Genomic DNA, 23,698 nt, shown 5'->3' on the forward strand with positions numbered 1-23,698 from the left:
TCTACAAATGTACGATAGAACGATATCAGTAACTAATAAAAACAGGAATAGATATGCCACAAAGCTACGTTAGAAATTTTCGGCACATTTCAAGACTCGATCTCATATTCCGAGCATGAGCTCGATCTTCTGCTTTATTTAGTTGTATTTCGATGCAGTATTTAAATGATCCACGACTACCAGAGCTTGGCATACACTTACGGTGTCTCTTCTTTGGCTTCTATATTCTCTTTCTCTTTCTCTCTCTCTCTCTATTTTACACTCACTTCTCTTACTCGTTCCATCTCTCTTAGTCTCCAATATATCCTTCATGAATATGTAGAACCGCTTGCACTTGCCTTCTTCCACTTTTTCTACCGGCATACATTTTCCGCTTATTATAACGTACAATACTAAAAATATAACATTGCTCTCTCAACTCGTTTACGTAAGCCAAGTAGCAAATCGTTTCGTGAACATATTATTTTCATAAGCAAACATTTATAAGAAGGAAAGTCACTGTGACGTTTAAAAAAAAAAATAAAAAAGAAAAAAAAAATAAACGAAATTTTGTTTCCCTTCCTTCCTTTTCCCTTTTTTGTTTTTCTTTTTATGTTTTATTTCCTTTTCTTCTTCTTCTTCTTTACATTCCTTTTAATTCGGGACGTCTCCGAAACATGTTTCGAAATTAATAATTGAAATTATTAACAGAAAGGTCTATCCGGCTTGAAATCTCTTCGAAGAAATGGAAGAAACGGAAGAAAGCAAAGCGCTATTGAGATTCTATGTGCTCTCCTCGACTATAATAAAGATAGCTAGACTCATCGACGTTTCTACTTAAGCAAACTATCTTCGTCGAGAGTACGCTCAAAATCGATCGGTCGTAACGTCGACCACGTACCATCTTTTTTATGCATATTAGATACATTTTAAAAAGCGATAAGATTGCAGATTAAAATCGTAGCGAAATGAAATCGCTTGGAACTTAACGAAATAGGAAAGAGACAAAGAAAAACAAGACACAAGAAAAGAAAAGCAAAAAAAAAAAAAAAAGAAGTCAAATGGGAACGCTCAAAGTGATTAATACTACAATCGTAGAATCTAATATAATTTGGAAAGACGATAATTGATTAAGAGAGATAATTGACGATAATTTGCTTCTATGCTTAAGTCAATCCTGAAAGCAATGCCCTCGACTTATTTTTTATACATGTAACAGGTCGATACACTCAAAAGCTTCCCCATCTTTACTTGGAATAATTATAAAGCTGCGATCGAAAAGCGGATATTCGCGGTCTTCCCATTTTACTTTTTAACTTCGTAAGTGGATTCGTCAGGATGATTCCGCTATCTCTTTACAAGATACATAAATGTTTACGAATGAGAGAAAGGAAGCGAGGAAAAAGAACGATAAATCATTATTATCGTCGTTACGAGTATACGTTCGCATACTGGAATGCTTTGAGCGGTTTCTGCGATATAGCGGACGTGGCGGGAAATTCAAAAATGGGTTAGCATTTCGATAAAAAATATTGAATAACCCGCATTTCCGCGTATACCAGGACATTTTCTAAAGGCGATAGGGTAGAAGAGTCTTTACGATTGCGATTCCTCTTCCTCCGTTTTCGTTGCGACGTGCCTTTACGAGGTAGACCTTGCGATAACCATAATGGCCGGTTTCAAACCATTATCGTCACTCTATTTCACACTCGATATCTTCGAAGGCTTTCCTCCTTTCTTGATTCCTCTTCGAGCATCGTATCTATCTACCTTCTGCGATCGTGTTCTAAATCATCACGATAACGTCTTCTTATTGGATAATGTTTTATAAAATTAATGATTAATCGTCAGTTAACTTAATCGTCAGTTCAAATATCGATTATAACGATTTGTCTGTCGGATGAAAAATAAATGACAATCAAAGAAAAAGACAAATTATGATTACACACGTCGCAAATATTCGAATTTTCAAATAAATTATACGTATATACGTACACGTTCCCAGTGTCCCAGAAAAGATTGATATAATTCATATATATTTATTCTACCAACGTATAAAAAAAAAAAGAGAAAAAAAAAGAAAGAAAGAAACCATATAAAATTCAACATTTTATTTTCCTCAATTCTCGTTTCTCTTTATTTTTCAGGTGCGGAGGTGCTGGACTCAAAAGGTTAGCAGCGCTCTCGTAGTTTCGTATTATCGTGTCTGTGATAAATAGCTAGAACCTACTATACATTCCAAAGTCTGTGAGATAGTTCGTTGTTAGTAAAGAAAATAGTGCTTGTAGTTATTTAAAGATATTTTAAAAACCGAGGAAATAAAGAGAGAAAGAGAAAACAAAAGAAACGAACAAACAAACAAACAAACAAAGAAACGAACAAAGAAAAGAAAACCAAAAGAGAAAAACTCAAGATCGGCACGGGCCGATCAGCGTTATTAAACGTGCACGTAGAAAATAACTCTGGACACGAAGAAATGTCTGGAAGCAGATGGCTCGAAAGTCAAGAGAGCAAGTTTGGACCACCGGACATACGAAGGCAACGATTCAAATTTGAAACTAACGAAAGAGATAGCAGAGGAGGGGGTGCATGAGATACGTAGATCGAGATCTGTGATCGATCTTTCGATCGGGAATCAAACGGTCGGAAAAAGAAGGAAAATACGACAGTATTGGAGCGAGAGAATAAAACCATCGAAGAAATCCATCGACGAAGGAACGAGAAAAATTCGAAAGGTAGAAAGAAACGACTCGTTTCTCAAACGATTCGTCAAAACTTCGAAGGAAAATATCGCCGAGGGATGCGAACGATTGGTCAGAAACATTCGTAGGAGTCCGCGTCTTCTTCAAAAAAAATTACATTTGGCCAAGAGTACAGACAGTTTGAATAGTACGAAAAACGATAACCATCGACCAGTGCCACCTATTCGAAGGAAAAAATCGCGAAAGGGTTCCGTATGCTTATTGGACTGTTCAACAAAATCCGAAGATTTTGTAATCGTTACGAGGGATAGAAGAAAAGAGGAAGAAGACTCGTCGAGATCGAAGAGCGTCTCGGTGGAAGATGTCGAGGATTTGATACGTTCAGAAGACAATCTTAGATTATTGGAAGAGCGTGTGAATCTAAGAAGACGTTTTGAAAAAAAGAGAGAATCCAAGGACTCGCTTTTGGCTGATTATTCGCCTGCTGTGCACAGGCGTTACGTACGTTCAAGGTCATCGCGAGAGGAAGATCGCGTCTCCGAGTCCGAAAGTAAGCCGCTCGAACAACGAACGTGTAAGTGCGAAAGGAAAGTGAAATATTCGCCACCGCCGGACGAGGAAGAACCAAAGGAGAAGGAGGAGAAGGAAGAAGAGGAGGAGGAGGAGGAGGAGGAGGAGGAGGAGGAGGAGGAGGAGGAGGAGGAGGAGGAGGAGGAAGAGGTACAGAGGTCATCGAGACGTAAACGGCAAATCTGCGATAACGCGAACGGGTCAGTCGATCTCGAAGAAGTTCCAACGACTCGACAATTTCCGATAGCCGACAGTGACCAGTTGCATGCGCGCGCCTCGAGCACGTCGTCCGACGTAAAATGCAAACTTGCAAATTCGTCGGATGCACGAGGAGAAGAAGGAGAGGAACGACGGCAACGAGAACGACAACGACGACGACGACAACAACGAAAACGACGACGACGAATAAGCGAACTACGTCGACGTAGGCAGCAAGAAAGCGAGGAGGAAGAAGAGGAAGAAGAAGAAAAAGAAGAAGAGGAAGAAGAAGAGAGAAGAGAACCGACGAGTCTCAAGTTATCAGTCGAGCTATTATCGCCGTTACTCGAAACTGCGAGAATTTCGATAGGAGATCGTGAGGATGAAAGTATTCTCTTAGCTGAAAGTTCTTTCGAAGCTCGATCGAGTATAGAAGAGGAGAGCGTTAATTCTGACTCCCCGTCGATCGATACCATCGTTGGCGATGTTTTACGATCCGTGACTGTTCTACGAAACGATTCCATCGAAAAGATTATCGGGGATAGGATCGAACCGTCGAGGAACGACGAGAAGAGCAAAAGTTGTCTCGAGTATACATCGAAATCGAGAAACTCAAAGATGAAGCTGACGATTAGAATGATCAGGATACGCGACAAACTGGTGCTCGGTTTGAGCGCCTTTGCGATACTCTTCACCTTACTTTTGGTGATGGATCTTCAAATGGATCTCGGCTACAGTGGACATCATTTGATACCAAGCCACGGTCGTGTTAGAATCGGTGACGATCCCAACGTCGAAACCGTATATACCGGTTTCCGACGTAAATTTTTGCAACGTACCAACGGTAGTAAAGAACAATACGACACGGCTACCTTTACGCGAGCTGTCAAGGATGTTGGTGCTTCTTCGAAAACTGGCAAATCGATCGAACACGACGATTTCGCCGATCTAATCGATATTGTTACGAACGGTTACGATGTTAACGCGGACGAGGGTGTCGTTAGGATTAGCGGCGAAGATCACACTTACAATCCTACCTTGGGAGAACTCAGACACGCCGTCCCAGGGTAAGTTCTTCTTTCTGTCTCTCTCTCTCTCTTTTTTTTTCTTTTTCTTCTTTTTCCTCTTTTCTATCCGATTTTTATTGATATTTTTAATTATCAACGACTGTACGAGCTTGCGATCGAAAATATATGCTTTCTAACGTCGAGTCTCTTGGAACATTAATTAATTACGACGTTAATTCTTAAGATTATTAAAATAAAACAATAATTTTCTTCGCATTTTTAATATCATCGCGTTACTTAACATCAAAAAGTATTGAAATTCCTAATTGGAAATCGAATGATTTTCTAAAATTTAAAGGAAATTACATACCCACGATAGTACCGAAACCAAAGTAATCTGACTTATGACTGACAGTTAAATCTAATCGAAAACAGAGTCAAGTAGCGCCACTATCTTCAATAGCAATTACTCGTGAGAAGCATGTCTGAAATTAAGATTCCATTACTTATCGTTATCTCCAAACTTGGAAAAACATTTTGTTATCCTCTCGTTAGATTCGTTTTAAACATTTTCTTCAACAGCAACGGGATCGCAAAATCTTACATTTTCAGATAAAATATTGGATAGGTTCGAGAAGAGAAGACTAAAGCCACGATACGAGTTGACTAAATTGCTGTTTTCTCATGGTCTACACGCGTACCACGTTTATAGGAACACGATTTTTCTCCTCCCGAGCCATTCCACACGACGAAATCGTGTTCGTTGGTGCGAACGCGATTGCGGACCTTCCTTTTCTTTCTTCCCTCCTTCCTTTCTTCTTTCCTAAGTCACCGTTCCCTTCTTTTCTTTTCTTTCTTCCTTTTTTTCCTTTCTTTCTTCTTTATTTATTTATTTATTTATTTATTTATTTATCGTTCTTTTTTTCATTAAAGTTCCGTTCGATCATTACCAATCGTCGTCGTTGAGAGACGATCGACCGCGTCAGACTTCATCGATTTTTTTTATCATCAATTTGTCTCATGATCACTGTTAAATACGAAGTATAGATATAGGTTTTGTATCTGTTATTTTTTTTCTCTTTTTTTTTTTTTTTCAAAGTCATTAATTAATCATTTTAGCAGACAGGTCTCTTAGGACGTATAGATTTTTACGAGAGTCAGTTCGAGTGAAATTTTATTTTTTATTAGCTCGCAGAAAGCCAAGTAGAACATGTGTGATTCTTTAAAATGTTATATAGCGTTTGTACCGAACAAAGTATAATCCATTAATTCGTTCTTCATATGTGTATGTATATCTCATTAATCGTTTACCTTACATTTGCATACATATCTAGATATGATTGTTTTGGATTAATCGAAAACGATGAACGAGTTTTGTAAAATGCAGGAGACCAATGTATTATTTTGAAAACTAATATAACTAATAATCCAAAGAAAGAGACGACGATTGAATGACAACGATTGTCTTATAACTGTTCTTCTTTGTAGTCAGACTTCAACTGTCCGATGGTTTCTTCTTTGTCTTCTCTCATTCGTTATCGATAACCTTTTGTTAGACTTTGTCATCGTCTTATCTTTTATACTGTTCTACGAATATGATTATCTTCTTCCTTTTTACCTATTTACTTATATAGTATCTTTATATGTGTTCTCATATCCTACATATATATATATATATATATTTCAATTAAATGTTATTCGAATATATTTTATCATACGTAATATAATTGATAAGTTACGATTGAAATAATCGATATTGCATTTGGCAATTCATTTCTATATATATATATATGTGTGTGTGTGTGTGTGTGTGTGTGTGTATATACATGTATATGCGTACATATATATGTACATACATAATACGATATATAAAAAAGCTAAGCTTTGTCCTGGATGTCGGAAGATATTAAAAAGGGTGAAAAGTGTATATTAGAGAAGGTCGAATGAATGTTCAGTGATATCACGAAGTAACCTCGATTCCAAAGGGAATAACGCATTGTTTCTCGTACATTCGAGTAACGACAATGGCGTAAGACGGTGAAGGTTCGCTTATTCGAAATAACATAAAAGGGTTCATATAGGCACGCGGAAACGATGCGATAGGACTTCAGAGACTTCGGTACGAACCAGACGATGCTTTTTACTCTATGATGTCTCTCGAGAATCTACGAACGAGAAAGAAGAAGACAATGAAGATGGCTACCTTTTATTTTCAGAAAGTATCCCTTCTTGAAATAATTCATAAAACATAAATAAACGAGGCTGTCGAATAATCGAAAATAAGTATATATGTATATATTTATACACACATATATGTGTGTGCGTATATAAAACGTAGGATACCTTGAACTTTATTTCTCTTTTATGTCTTATGACTGTCGACAAGAATAAAACGATAATCGAGTATCCTATTCGTGGATTAGATGATGTGAGATATATGTATGTACCATCTTTGTGTGGACCTTCCTTTTCAATGTCAATGTTATTTGGATCAAGCTGACATTTCAATATGTTCTTTTTTAACTTTAGAAATCGATAAAAAGAATATACTTCCAAATGGTAACGTTGCTGATAGCCTATCGAGATCAGATTTTATAGGTATCATGGGATGATACCCATAGATCTGAAATATAAAATCTTAGATTCTGAAAATCATTCGTTCAGATGATATAGGATCTTCATATATAATAGAGCTTCTTTGCTGGTATTAGATATTACGTTCGGTATTTTTGATATAACTTGCTCTTAAACTTATCCTAATCCTTTGGTTTACTTTCATACTCTTTCATCTCCTTTTTTTTTCTTTTTTCTTCTTTTTTTAACAATGAGTAACGGCGATAACAATATCTGACTTGCGGGAGATAAACTTCGGATTTAATCATTTCTGCAAACATGTCTTTTTTTTCTTTTTTTGACTTCTTTTTTTTAAGCTGAAAAATCGAAAATATTAGTAAAGAAAAAATTAAAGAATTCGATTCACGCGAAATTCGTATTGATCTAGTGACAGTGTTTCCGTCGGATTTCCATCGATTGAATAATAAAATACAACACAAACTAAACAGATGTTCCTCTTTAAAAGGAACTACTCCTTTTTTATTTGATCATTGTGTGTTTTTGAGCTTAATAGATACCTATGTACATATATATGCTTATCCCTCAACGATATACATCATTCACATTGTTACATTAATTAATTGTAACACTAACCGATACTGTACGTCTAATCGCAATGAAGAAGATCTATTATATATAGGAACCTTTATCTCTCGTACGTACAATTTCTAGAAGCTAAAATTTTATATTTCGAATTTACTATTTTATCCTATGATTTCATTTCGATCGATCATTGATACCTATCGAGGTAGTATAGCCGATAAAAGTAAAAAAGAAAACAATATAAGAGAAATCAATCATTATTAATGATTTTTAAATGAAATTTAAAAACGAGTTAAATGAAAATGATAGAAAATAAATATTTGTAATATCATCTGGAAGTATACTCGAAAAAATGACGATATTTTCACACTCTCAGTGCACTGTATCCTATTCGATCGTGTTAAAGTTGACAAAAGCAGAACGCTCTTTCTCATAACTCGTCGCTTGGTTTCGAGGAACTTTCGAAGGGGCTTCAAAAACTTTCGAATAGCTTTTCTGAGCGTACAATAAAAGAAGAGTGAAAAAACGAGAAAAGAGAGAAAGAGAGAAAGAGGGATAAAAAGAGAAAGAGAGAGAGAGAGAGAGTCATAAATCCATCCAGTTTTCTCGATTTTCCGCACGAAGGATGATCGAATAATCGACGAGTCTGGATCAGTCACGCAATATAGACTTTGAGAACAAAAAGAATGTGCAAATAATAAAACAGATAAAAGTAAAATAACTATTTATTTATGTAGATCTATATTTACTAGATCATTGTACTTAATATACCTCATAACTTTGATGCATTTTGTTCTCTTCATTATCACTATATCGTTTAGATAATGAAGGAGTAATCCTATCTATCTATTATTCGAATATTTAGATAATAATTGAGTATCTGTTCACCTGTCTATCTTGTTTATTTAAATATTTATTAAAGTATCCATCCAATGTATAATAATGCAGCATTCACAAACTGTAGTCGAATAAACGGACGAGTAAATTTCATATAACACCAACCATAAAATAGTTTGTAAAACCATATAAAAATTCAAAGAAAGAAAAACATTATTTGTAAATGGGGAGAGAGAAAGAGAGAGAGGGATCAGTGTTTCGGTCTGAAAAATAGAGATATATTTCTCCCAAGTAAAAGCCATTTTCTCGCTTCGTCCCGCTTGTTTACTCCAACTCATTTATAATTTTTCTCTCACGCCTATGCCCAGAGTGCAACTCTTTATCACGATGGAGACTTCGATCTCGTTTAGAAGACGGCACAAGGTTCGCATCATTAGTTTTCTTTTTTCTTTTTTTTTTTCCCTTAAACCGATCAATAAATTTGCGTTTTAATTATTGATTACAATCCCAATATCGTCTTTTTTCTTTCACTTTGAAAGAGCTTTCGGAATAGCATTAACATTGTTACTAGTATAAAACAATTTTATAATAATGGAATAATTTAAATAATGCTTGAACGCAATATCTAAATTTTATTTTTTCTTTATTATTATTATTGTTATTATTATTATTCTTAATTATTCTTAATTTACTTTTAAATATTTTTAATTATCTTCTTAAAGGTAATTATGCTTAAAAGAATATAAGCCAATCTGGCAATTATGCGGATTAATATTTAGATTAGATTTTCGCGTTGAATTTAATATTTAAATTATAGCATCTCGATGCTTATATTATTTTATTTTATTTTCCGTTTACTTTCGAACAAACAAATTTTGCTACGAAGGCAATAGAAAAATTCAAATTTCGCGGAGTTATAAAAAAAAAAGAAAAACGCGTAACGCCATCTGTTCTAAATTTAAAATAATACGCCGAGGGAACGAAACTTGTTAGCTTCTTACATTTTGGCCAAGATCCAAGAATTTTCTCCTTATTCAGGATTAACATCCTTTATCTTCACGCGTATTTACAGATACGCGACACGCTCGTTATCGCCTCCGTATTTCTGATATAAATTTCATCTTTATCGCGATCCGTTTTCTCCCGACATTTTATTGAGCGTTCTTATCTCTAATAACAATATAAATAGAAGATAAATCGTACAGTATAATATAATCGATAGAAAATTATTCGCTTAATGATTTACTTTTATTAATAAAATTTTTAATCATTTTTTCCAGTTTTACTATAATTAATTTCGAGGATTTAATTTCATTACACAATACAAACATTTTTCTACCAAGAACGATTTAAAATTATTGTAAAGTACAAAAAGATTTTCAATCCTTTCCGTACTATAAACTTAATTAAAAAAATAAACGCGAAGAAATATAAAAGATAAGAAAGAGAGAGAGAGAGAGAGAGAGAGTCGTTTTATAAGTGACGAAAGATATCGCGCCGGAAATAAGTACGTGCCCTCTAACGCGTTATCTTTGCTACGATTTTAGAAAAAAATAAAAAAATAAAAAGAAAGAAAAATAGAGGGGAAAAATTGATCGATGCTAAGAGAGATCGACGCGTTCGTGTTTAATATCCGGGAAAAGAAATTGGGTCGTTTTTATTATTTTATCGTAACCGAGATAAAAGTCGTTCGAAAGGAACCGTCTCGTACGTACTTAAGTACTTACGTACTTACGATTAGTTCACGAGAGACGAAGATTAGCGTCTAAAGAAATCGTGTCATGGTTATTGGGTCGCGTCATGACGCATACAAGACGTGTTGCAAGTCAAAAGAGAAGAAAATATATTAAAGGGAAGAAGAGAAGCGAGACGTCTATACTTCGTCTTATCTTATCTATGATAATATGTCTATCTTTGATGTAAAATAACAGGTACGGTCAGTTCCGCTCCTTTTGCTTTTCCTGAAGCGGCTCGTTAATTGTGGAAAGTGCCGCGACGAAAAGAGAACTCTTCTTTTCGATTTAGAATCTGACATGTCAGTTATTAAATCTTTTCCAACAAGAAAAAAAAAAAAGATTTCTTCTCCAAAGTACACGAGTATGTTCAAAAAAAAAAAAAAAAAAAAAAGAAAAGAAGAGAAAAGATAAAGAAAAAAAAATCGTGTACCAGCAGCGCAAAAAAAAAAAAAGATAAAAATTCGAAATATTTAAAAAAATTTTCTCCAAGATAAACACTCTCTAAAGAAAAAAAAATCTCTAAACTTTAGGATACTTCGTAGTAAAAAGAGAAACTTCAAGCATGCGCTCTTATCTCTATGCATAATGATCTATAACATATCGCTTAGCTCCTTCTTATTATTTTTTCTCATATGTATATACCATTTTATATAGTAACATCGATCCTTAACAGGATTCTACCGTTCGATTTTCCATATGCATCAATTTTATTTAAATTATACCTTAAACAACATCAATTTGAAATAATAAATTGCATTGGTTAGAAAAGTATTATACTGATTTGTCACTGTATTTCGAGGTATAATACGAAGTGCAATGGAATTGTTCCAAAGGAAAGACCAGAGAGTTTTCGGTAAGCGGCCTAATTACGCGACCGGTCCATGCGAATGACTAATCAGGGCAAACGTCAGCGACTCGTATACGAAGACCAACGGGCGTGCGCGGATATGTTCGGATATACGACCGTAAACCGCAGAGAATCCACGCGAGAGAGAGAATCCTCGCTCGCTCGCTCGCCAGCTCGAACCTTCGTGGCGAACGTCTACGGATTAAAGCCCCGTGTTGTGTTGTCCTCGCGAAACCGCACTTTGTGCTCAAACACACGAGACACATATTACGTTGCGCCCCCGACCATACACGGATTACTGTCATATATATACCTCCTGTCCCGTTTACCCGGAATTCCTGCATCGATCTATACTCCGAACCTGCAGGTCCTTTCACCGATACCCTTCTGAATCACGTTCCTTTATTCTCATTATTTCTTCTTTTCTTCCCTTTAACTTTATTTTATACTTTAGACATATATACGTATACTCACACGCTGTGAATGTGTATGTGTATGTGTGTGTGTGTGTGTATGTGTGTGTATGTGTTAACACATGTGCCTTACCTTTTTTCTTTGTTAAAAATATTGATAATAATAATAAGAAGAAGAATAGTAATTTTCAAATCGTAATTTTTGCGTTTATCAACGTAATCAAAAAGCAGATAAGAGGAGTTGTACTTCTTTCGTTAGAATTCTTTTTTGTTTTTCTTTTTGTTTTAATTTTCCTCGGAATCATCGTCATTTTTAGTCGTATTTTCTTTTCTTTTCTTTTCTTTCATTTTGTTTTTATGCGACACTAATTATAATAATAAGAGGAAATTGTGGACAAGTTTCTTCATTGTCTTCAACAATCATAAATATCAAAATTCTATAATAGCGAAGTGCAATTTTGCCAATGCACGTAGTACATACACGCTCGTTGATCCTTCTTTTCTTCTATATTTTTTTTTCTTTTTTTTTTTCTTTTCTATTTTACAACTATTCACAGAAGACTCGACAGTAATAGCTTTCTTATCTACGAGTGTCCTTAAGACGTTGAAGATGCACTTAACTAACAACGCGAAGGATTCTTGTGAAGGAGAAAAAAAAAAGAGAAAAAAAAAAAAGAAATAAAAAAGAAAAAAATATGACGTGTTTCGTGTAAATTACACGAACGACGTTTTTTTTCGTATTTTTTTTTTTTTTATCTTCTCATGGTCGTAGCTTATCCGCGGATCGGTATTGTTTCCACGGTTGGTCTCACATCGCGAGCTCTATTCTTTCTTTCTCTTTTCCCCCTGTATAGATTTCTAGCTTTCTTTCTCTTTTCGTCACATCCGATCCCAGCGAATTTCAAACAAGCACTAGCGTGCGAACGTTCGAACCCCCCTAACTCAATTTTATTTCTTCGTTAAGAAATATAAGCGATATATTTTATATTTTTAAATGACTTCAAACCATTTTCCCTAAGGATTTATTTTTATATTTTCGTAAACGTATCTGTTAGTTTATATATACAGTTATACAGCTATCCGATCGTAATCTCGCATTCGCTTTTGCATTTCGATTGGAACATCGCTTTAATCCTAATAAATCTTCCATATTTTCCATCCTACATTTCCCTTTCCTCTTTAATAATATCTCAAATCGTTTAGAAGTTACAATTCTTGATATCTAATAATTATATGGAAATAAAGAACAGATCGATCAAAGTTTGTTATCTCATCTCAATCAAACTACTTAAGTCGATCGATTTATTTCTCTTTTTAAACCCTTTAACCATACAAAATAAAGTTACAAACGAATCACGAAGGTTTCCACAAATTTATGATCAATGAACGAATATAAATGAAAACAGAAAATGAAACGTATTATTATTAATACGTAATTTAACGTTTTATCTATCGGATCGAGGATACAATATGTATGATATTTGCCGAGCGTCAACGAAACGCTTTGATACACCCGTTAGACGAAGAGAGTACTGAATTTTAAAGATAGCTATCTACTCTATCCCTTCTCTGTCTCTCTCTCTCTCTCTCTTTCTATCTATCTATCTATCTATCTATCTATCTCTATTTCTCTCGTCCCTCTTCCTCTTTCGGTCACTCGCTGGTCAAATATTTGAAACAGGCCGTTTCGTCCCCAGCCCCAATTCGTCTCTCTTTCGCTACGTCGTAGTCCGATGGCTCGGTCCGGACAGCCTATTGACTCGGGACACGAGCTCTCTTCAAAGGGTGGAGAACGTTTTAAAAAAGAGAGCCTCTTCGCTGTGACGAGGGCGTCGCACGCCAGGCGTGCGACAAGTAATCGAGAAATCGTTCGAAAAGAAACTCCCTTCGAAATTCTCTTTTGTCATATATATATATATATATATATATATATATATATATATATATATATATATATTGTGTGTATGTGTACATATGCAAATTGTAACTTATCGTAGAACGATAGAGAGAAGGGGAGGAGGGATAAGAGAGAAGGAGAAGAGGAGATATTATCGTAAGATAAGAAAAATAAATTGTGTAAGTTGGTCTGAGCGAATTTAACAATGAAGCTTAAAAAACTAACAACGTTCATAAAAAAATTGAATATACGATGTGTCCACAAAAAGGATTGTCCATTGTTCATGACGTTATCATAACACTTATCCACGCGTAGAAAAACTCGTCACATATTTGTACTTTCAAAGATAAAATTCTTGACTACTACTACATTTCTTTTGATTTTTTTTTATCAAGTGCTATGCGTAATTAATCGAATACTATCTGTTTTTTAATATAGATTTATTCTATTATTATAGTATCTCTTTGTTAATTAATCTTCAGAAAACAAAATTTATCGTTATTATATTGGTATTACGAGTGACCAGTACTACGAGTACTATTTTAATTACTTTACATGTTAATAATAATAGTAATAATAATAATAATTTATTTCGAGAGATGAAAGCTTTACGAGATAAAAACGATTTTCGATTCGTTTGCTATATCCCATATAGCAAATATCGAAAATTCTCGTCCTGCTTGAAATACAATTGGGTTTCTTTCGAACGAATCTCAAGTAGGATCGGTGTTCAATCGATGAAAATCGGACTCGCAATTGTGTGATCGTTCGATTCGCAACGTTAATGGAGTAAAATTTCCGACATGAGCTAAAATCGAGCGCTATTAATCGAATATTGGTATGTCAGCCATGACAATGGCAAAATCGAATTTCGTCCACGTCCTTTCTTGCAAAAGCGAATAGCCCGAGAGCTCTCTCTCTCTCTCTCTCGCTCTCTCTCGTTTAACCAAATTATTCGTTGCGATCAGTTCGAATTTCGATCCTCAATATCGTTATATGCACACGCATGAAAGAATCGCACGGTATCGACCGGTCTAGTCCTTGATCAACGACGATACTCAAATATTTCATGGTTTTATTAGATACTCATTTCTTTTCTCTTATGATCGCATAAATTGTCATACGATTCTATGCTCTTACGAATCCATTTTCAGAAAAAGAATCGAATCGCGATCTCTTGATCGATCTGTTCTCTCTAATAATATAAAACGAAGTGGAAGTAACGTGGCATGGTTGGATGGATGGATGGTTGAATATTTGGATGGATGAATGATAAGAGTCGAATGATAGGATTGAAAAGGGACGGAAGACAGCGAACTACATGGTGTCGGTGGTTGGACGGACGGACGGATGGATGATAAGGGTCGAGTGATGAGGATTGGAAAAAGGACGAAGAGTGGAGGCACACAAAAATACCAAAAGTATATATACACTTTTTTGCAAAAAAAAAATATATATATATATATTATCTTTTTTTTTTCGAGAAAAATAATAATGGCTAACTTAAACGCAAACTTTATCCTCGGGACACAATAGTATAAGAAGAAAAAAATGAGAGGTAAACGCGAGCTCTTTCGCGCGTCGTACGGTTATTTCGAAATTGATTTACACGAACGTTGGAAAGTTTCTTCGCCGGTGGAAACTCGCTCGCGACCTTATTCGCTATTCACCAAAGTCTTTCCAGAGTTAAGAAGAAGGAGAAGCAGAGGGAGAAGGGGCAAAGGGGTAGGTGGAGGCATCGTTAAAGTTATCACGACGCTCGCAACGTGTCGTTGCTTCGCCGTTAAGTAGAGCAAAGATTATGCGAGTATGCTTGTTTGTATCGCGTAATTTGCGCTACAGCAATAGGGAATAATTAATCGGCTAATTAATGGAACGATCGAGCTCCAGTAACGAAGCGTCCAGGAGAAAGGCATCTTTTCGAGATCGAGGCAAAAGTCTATTAGATTGAGCTTAAACGGCTCGTTTATTCATCGTGAAAATGCAAATCGAAATCTCTCTCGCTTGAAAAAGCTTTCATATGCAATGATTTCTTTCAGGAAAAATTGTTTTTCTTTTTCTTTTTTCTTTTTTCTCCCTTCGAATAAAAACGAACGAAATGGATTTCATTTACGTCACACGGAAGTTATAACATTTATAAATATTTTATGATTTTAATTTTCGAATTAAAGCTTCGTTTCCTCTCTCAACAGATATATGATCGATATTGTCGTAGCATTCTGATAATTTTCACGCATTGCCATTGTACTCTTGTTATTAACACTGCGTAATATTCGCACTTATTTTTCTCGTTTCGCTTTAATGCGTCAGATACAACCATCATTGTGCTACATTTTAACATTAAAATCTTTATAATGGCGTATATGTGAAACTTGGAATGAAATCGATAAATTTGTTCGAAATTTTAATTCGAAATACCTTCGCGTCTTAGAAAAATTTTCTTTTAGATTTTAATGAAACAGTTTCGAACAATTTCGTTTATTTCTAACATAAGAGTTTATAACTAATAGGCATATCGTAAATATTCGAACGTTCGATCTAAAATATTAAACAGGAGTTTTCGCAAAGGTACACAAACTGTCTGTAAAATTTTATTGTGTTCGGTACAGCCAGTTTGTTGATAAGTTTTCGTCTAAAACTTCAAATGGAAGTCTTTCCATCAAAAGTTATAGCGGGGCAACGCTTTTCGCGATGGTGATTACATAAGGAACTTCCTATGATCGTGCCAAAAAATGAATACATAAAAAAAATGATAATATTTATTATAGCTACACACACACACACACATACACACACACACACATCTACATAAAAAATATTGAAATTTTCATGAAATATTATACACGTAAGTATATCTTTTTTAGAATTTAAAGTCGATCGACTTTCCGTGACAAAGCTGGTTTATGCATAAGTATCAATCCAATCGCTTTCACGTTACAGGAAGTTCTTTGGTTCAGGTTCGACCGGTTTCTCGTTAGATCCAAAAAAAAAGAAAGAAAGAAAGAAAAGAAGAAGAAAAGAAATTAAAAAAAATCACGTAGAAGATCTCAAACTTTCTATAATAATCGACAAAATTGGATGGCGTCGAGTGTCGAGTGGCAAACGCGTAAAGTTTTCGTCTCTCCATCTTTCTCTCTTTTTCTCTCGTGAGAGAATCATAGAAATAACCTTGCAGTTACATAAATCGCGCTGACTACGATTTATTTTTGCGCGTTAGACGCAGAGAGAGACACGAAACCACGAACTATCTAGACTATGTTGAAAGGGGAAACGCGTCATGCGTATACACGAACACAAAAGCAAGTTTCTTCCTCGTCTATGATGCTCCGTCGTCTTTTACGATTAGATACTCTCATCCAATTTCCATTCGGCACATACGTGAATCATATCGCTTTACAATCACCGAGTATACTCACGATACCTATAGAGTAATGATCGACGTTGTCTACGTTTAGTTCGAAACATCTCTCCAAGTTTTCATCATTAGAAAACTACAATAACAACCAAACAACAATAACAAAAATAATAAAGCTATAGAAATAATGATAAATATTGTGAAATTTTTTCTTTGATATGAATGATAGATATTATTTAAAAATTTTACGAGGTCTCATTAAAGGGTAACATACAACTAACATCATAATTGAAATTATTTGAACGATGACGTTGACGGATGAAAAAATGATGGATTAGAAAGAAAAATAAAGGATCGAATTAGTCGATATTTCCAAACGCGTTAAACAATGCACGCTTCGTTAACACGATTTCATTTTGGAAAGTTTCCAGTTCAGCAATGATCTTTGACATATTATTTTGAAAATATCTACGAATTTAACCGACCACCAACGAAAGAACGTTGTATCGAGGGCTGGCAAAATTCCTGAGTTCCACGGAAAACTCGGATACGAGGTTTTCGTCTAAAGATAACTCTTTGATCGTCTTATTATGATGTCTTTCTTCGAATCAACTGAAAATCAAGTTCATCGCACCCGTCGGAACTCTCTTTTATCAATGATTTATCTTTTATTAACGATAAGATCGTCACGAATTGTCGATTTATTTTCGAAAAATTTTTGTCTATTTATTATTTCGAGCTTTCTATTCGCTCAAGCACGCATACGCGTGACGTTACGAATGTATATATAAGCGTAGATGTTACCGAATTGTTTTGGAGTAATTGGAACGTTGTATGAGAATGATCAACGTGATTGCGGTGAAATGCGAATGCGAATTCGACGATGACACATTAAGCTTCTCACGCTAGCATATCGAGTTAAAGTTTGTCATCAATTTTATTGCTTATATAGAGATATTTATAACAAGAGAAAGAAAACGATAAAGACTTCTATATATACCGTAAAAGTAATATTAATCATTGATCGTTAAAAGTAAATCAGATTGTGAATCAACGATCTCTAATTCATAATTGAAAACCATCATCCTTAATTACGTAAGATATTAGTTAATTTTGTTTGTTAGACACGATGTTATAGTTACAAGGAATTTTTCGTACCGTACATACTTTCGACTTACATACGTTGTATATTACTACTATTAAGCGATACTTTAGAGAAGTAACATAAAAATAGAAAAAAAGAAGGAACGTTATCATAGTTATCGATTCGCACGCGATACCACCAACTTGTTCTCGTCTTATTGTTCCCGCCTTGCTGCTTCTGACGATATCCTTTCTCGGAATATACTTTTTTTTCTCGCCTCGCGGGACACTACAGAGAGAGTCCATTGATAGAGTGCGTTTAATAATGTAATATTTGATCGACGTGTCAAGTGGATTCCGTGCCACGCTACACATACGTAACGAAATAACGCTAAATTGCTTGCAAGTCGATACTCGTGAAAATAACCATTTTAATCCTTTGCACTTGGAAATTCCGTTATACTCGGCATGAATATTTCTCATAAATGTACATTTGTGTTTCTCATAAATGTACGATATAAAAGAAAAGAAAAAATAATATATTAACTAAATAATTTACGATTAAAACTTAATATCTTCCATTTGAACTTAGAGAATGTTTAAACGATGCAAACGAATTTTTTGAAAAATTTAAAATAATTATAGTCCACTTTTAATAATTTCAATGAAATTTAAGTTCTAATGAAAATCGTCATTATTTATGTATCGTTATAAACCGCACATATTGTAGAAATGTATAAAAAGGAAACCTACATTTCCGCGTAGGACATACAGAATGGGTACGACCAACGTGATTCACGTTAATGGGTAACGTTATTTTAAGTATTCCACCGCAATTTCTATTTATTTGAATTTAATTCTATTCCACGCGTGTACAATTTTTTTTTTTATTTTTCCTATTTTTTCTTTGTTTTTTTAAATGAATTCTTTAACTTTTAAAATGCTTGTCATTTTAATACCGAAAATCAAATTGAATTAAAATTACTCGTTGATCTTTGTAGGATATATAACTTGATTTTTGATATAAATTTCAAGTTCAATCTCAATCATTTTGACTGTGAAATCAATATGTTCTTGCATTCACAAAAATGCATATGAATCCGTATACGTAAAAATACATTCCAAAAATATTCCATAAATGGAGATCTTTCGTCAAATTCGTAAATTGGAATTTTCATTCGTCCGCCATCTTTGATTGCTTCTATATAAAAAAAAAAAAAAGAAAATAAAATAAAATAAAATAAAATAAAATTACAGAGAAATTCATGATTATGCCTGATACTATTTTTAAATATTCCTTCAAAGTTTAAATTCTTTTCGTTCCACGCAAAATTTTTTATGAACATTTTAACTTTTCAAAATAATATCATTTCGAAACTAGAAGTCTAGTTCGAATGAAACGAAATTACTCGTCAATCCACGTTGAAAGTAACTTCATTTTTGATATAAATTTTAAGTCAAGCGATCCAATCGTTTGAACGATAAAGTGGACACAAGCGTACACGGACGCGAGAACGCACACATACGAACACGAATTTAAATTTTGTTACGTAAACTATATAAGTATTCAAAATAATGTTTACGTATGTATACTTCAAGTAGTTTCGAAAATAATCATCTGTTATATTTTTCGGTGTATCGAGAATATGAGAAAGTCTCTGGAGTCGTGTCTAAAAACAGAGAGAGAGAGAGAGAAGGGGGGTGGGGAGGAAGAAAGAAAAGAATTCGATGCAAAAGTGGATGGTGCCGACGTAAAAGGTCGCTTCCCGTAGATAGAAGAACCGCTTGGTAGAGTTTGTAACTGTTACGTCGCGAGGACGATAAAGAGGAAAACATTTTCGCGAGGAAAGTGTCTCGGGAAAATATCTTCTAGGCCCGCTTAAACATAAAATGCGCGGGCTTTAAATAACTTCATGCGGTGAATTACGGAAGCGTCGCTTTGGCGAGGTTGCCCTCTGTGTTTCGTAGCGATGCTGTTGGTGGTTGACTCTTGCGTTCTCCTACGAGACATCGGCAATTCTCTCGCGCAAATATTGCTGGTGTTTGTTTTAGTGAGGTCCCTACGACAACGGAACACAATAATTCAGTGCGAGTGCGAGCAGGATGGCTAAATTCTGTCACCTTTCTCTTTCTCTCTCCCTGTTCCTCTCTCTCTCTCTCTCTCTCTCTCTCTCTTATAAATGTGCAAGCATACACGTACACGTTCGAGAGAGACCAGGCAACACGCGAATCGTAATGACGGCGTGCAAATTCCTGTACGTGGCTGATGTAGTCCGAGCCTTCATCTACGCGGAGAATCTACGGTTTGTTTGTCAATCCACCCGATGTCAAGCTATACTTCGTTCGATGCACATAGACGCGCATAGATGCAGCCTCTCTCTCTCTCTCTCTCTCTCTCTCTCTCTCTCTCTCTCTCTCTCTCTCTCTCTCTCTCTCTCTCTCTATCTCTATCTCTCTCTCTCTTAAGCTCACATCAGTTTGCGTTTGCATTCTCTGAAATTGTACATACCGCTCTGCACACGAATGTCTCTCTCTCTCTCTCTCTCTCTCTCTCGATCTCTACCGCTTCAGAGTAAACCGCAGGTCGCTTCCATAAATTCCAAATCATCTGGAAGTCTCCGTTTCCACGCGAAATCATAGAAACTTGAAACTGGAAAATACGATGTACGGATCGAGATGGGTAAACGATTTCGCCTACGTTCAATAAAATTCACTTCAGACCGATGCGAAAACTCCGATCGAGAAAACGCGACAAAAATGGATTAGAAGAGAGGAACTCGAAACGTTTCAGGACGGTTCGATTGTCGACGTATGCTTTTTAAATAAAGATAGGAAATATCGAGAGACTTGGAAATTTTATTCCAATAAGACATTTGTTTTCGAACGTTTACATTCTCTCTCTTTCTCTTTTTTTCTTAGAGTATGCTTTGGAGAATTACGATGGTTGAAAAAATAATTTGAAGCAATAGAAAATGTCTTATTCATAAAATGCACCTATCGTTATAGAGCTCTTTGTTAACATCTCAAAAATTATTGTGTCTAAATATATTCAATAATGAAAACCATAAGATTTATTAATCGAAAATCTAAATGTTGTTGTTATTATTAACAAAAGTATCGTCAAATAAAATTATGTTATTCGAAATGATTCGAATGCTCCTTTTAGGATCTATAATGCATTTTTGTAATAAATCGTTTTATAATGTTGTCTGATCGTATTTATTTGTTTAAATATGACTAACTATATGTAATTTATATATAATTTTCAAATATGATTAGAAAACAAATATTTGGAGAACATAGTTATGCTTTCACTACGTGGAGGTTAGTACATAATCCACATACTAAAATTACATACTAATTAGTCATAGAACTTTCTTTGATCCGATCGAAGTCGATTGAGGGTACATCAATCATGACTTCGCTATGACTTAGCCAAGAGAGAAAGCATGATTTCTTTATTAAATAACGCGATTATCTTAACATAATTGACAAATTAATTGTGATCAAATTAATAATGGTCAAATTAACTTTTGACATACAGAGTATGTACAAAATATATGTATATATGTTATATTAGTTTGAGTTGATTTATAAATAAATTTTATTATAAGTTATAATTAACGTTATTTATAGATATTAATTATAAATCTATGTTATAACATATAATTTAAACAATCAAGAAATCTTATATACTAATAAAATATATATACATATACTAATACGAAATATGTAATTTAAATAGAAACTACAAATAGTATTCAAAATTAAAAATTATAAAGGAAAAACGAATAATATTAATAATCGTTAATTAAATTGAAAAATTTACGTGTCAGAGAATAAGAGACTTAAATTTGTTTTAAAAATCAATATGTAGAATGGTTCGAACAAATAATTCAATGTTACAAATCCGATATCCTTAATTGTATCGTTACTTTTCTTTTTTTTTTTATTTTTTTTATGATTAACTTGTTAAGCGGAGAAATTTTATCGATCGATGAACGTGGATTTATTTCAAAACGAAATTTATTTCGATTAAAAATAGAACGGAGAATTGATTTTTGCTCGATAGAAATGAGAAACGAATTATTCATTTTCCTTTTTGTGTTACGAAAGATATTAAATCTTCCTTGACATATTAATTAGTCATTTTTCAGTTAACAGATTAATAGGAAAATTAAAAATAAAGAGCACTTATATATTTATCGAGCTATTTTAATCATCAATGGATCAAATGAATTCACCAATCGTGCGCATCTACGGACAAATTTATTCAAATATTGCAGTAGATATTCAGTCTAATCGATGAACCTATCAAATACTCTTCGCACTTCAGTGATTAGAAAATTTCAGACGAAAATAGAAAATCTACGATCCACCTTATCGTTTTATTCCTTTACTATTACTAAATTTACTTTTCAATTTAATTACTTTTACTTTACATATACGAATAATAATATATTTCAGAAACTACTTTCCACTTTTAATTGGAAATTTCAAATCACACTCCGCGTTTTATCTGATCCTACTTACTTAAAATTAAATACATTCACAGAAGTATGTTATTTGCTTATCCATAACTATATTCAAAATGATTGTAAATCATTTATTGTAATATACACTAATCCACAATTCTTAAATACATTGCAAGAATGAAAAAGACTATTCTCAGTAAAAAATTATTCTGAATGGATACCACCGTCATCGCAAATTTAAATATACACGCCTCATCTAATTTCTTAATTAATTAGGGATACGTGCCAATTTATAAAATCGTACACGATCACTAACACAATGACAGTTATCAGAAGAAGGGAACTTAAAACTAAATCCGTATTTCTAACTTATACAAATAAGAACGAATGAGAACATTGAAAGCAGATGAGAACGAAGAAAGCGTGATTGATGAAGGGGGGATGGCAACAGAAGGAAATTAATATACGAATTACTGAAAAAATGTTCTCGGCTAAAATTAATTAACTTATTGTCAAAACCTACTAATAACTATGGGAAAATGGCTACTTTTATTTCTTTGAAAATATTTAAAAAGAAATTTCGTAATAATATGAGATAATTCTAAATTACGACATCTTAAATTTTTATTCTATTTAATCCTAATTATAAAATTCTGAATGGTTTGAAATAATTAAAAATCTCCAAAATAAATTCCACACTAAGTATATAAAACTAAAATTACGATTTTATATATAATATATACATTAAAGATGACTTTATTTTATCTATGACTATTTAAAGATAACTTTATCTTAGAAAGTAAGGAGTTTAATTTATCTTTAAAATATTAAAAATTTATATTTATATTTGATTAAAAAGTCCTCGCGAACGACCTCTTTTCTACAAGTGTTTGTTTTAATTAATTAATAAAATTATATTTACTTTTCCATTTTCGTAATCCAGGATCTACCATTGGAAATATCTTCTTGTTTATTTCATATATATATATATATATATATATATATATATATATATCAACATGTTAAAATAAATCGCATTTATATCAATGCGATGCTGCAATGCGTATTAAATTTTACATGTTCTGTTGACGAAATCAGATAATTAACAATTAAACATTTAGATGTTAAAATCGTGAAGAATAGAACGAAGATAAAATACAAGTGCAATGAGATATTTCTAATTATTTCTAATATTATAAATTAGAATATAAGATGATATTGAGCTAATTGATATAAATAGCTATGCAAAATAGATAAGAAATGTATCAACGGCAAATAAACCAACAAGAGGATTTATCTCAACATGATGAGTACTAAAGGGACTTGCATTTTTTTCACTCACTATTTTTGAACTTCTAAGATAGTTCCAAACCACTCGTCTACTCTATAAGTCGACATTGAAATGGGTTGATCCCTAGTAGATTGAAAATGAGGTAGGTCGAC

At 33.8% G+C, this 23,698-nt stretch overlaps 2 protein-coding genes across 3 annotated transcripts in view; both read left to right on the top strand.

The window, feature by feature from the left end:
* LOC122631707 overlaps nucleotides 1-2,250 on the top strand; it is a 44,709-nt gene extending 42,459 nt beyond the window's left edge. For both annotated transcript variants that reach the window (XR_006327756.1, XR_006327755.1), the window contains one exon: nucleotides 2,127-2,250. The gene's annotated coding sequence lies outside the window, so the exon portion shown is untranslated. The remainder of the gene's footprint in view (nucleotides 1-2,126) is intronic.
* Nucleotides 1-23,698, top strand: part of LOC122631833 (extracellular serine/threonine protein CG31145) — a 52,205-nt gene that overhangs the window by 3,523 nt on the left and 24,984 nt on the right. The window contains exons 2-3 of the mRNA XM_043817981.1: nucleotides 2,433-3,332; nucleotides 3,366-4,516. Coding sequence (XP_043673916.1) covers nucleotides 2,433-3,332; nucleotides 3,366-4,516 — 2,051 coding nt within the window. The remainder of the gene's footprint in view (nucleotides 1-2,432; nucleotides 3,333-3,365; nucleotides 4,517-23,698) is intronic.

This window comes from Vespula pensylvanica, chromosome 9 (genome assembly GCF_014466175.1).
Source record: "Vespula pensylvanica isolate Volc-1 chromosome 9, ASM1446617v1, whole genome shotgun sequence".
Taxonomy (NCBI): Eukaryota; Metazoa; Arthropoda; class Insecta; order Hymenoptera; family Vespidae; genus Vespula; species Vespula pensylvanica.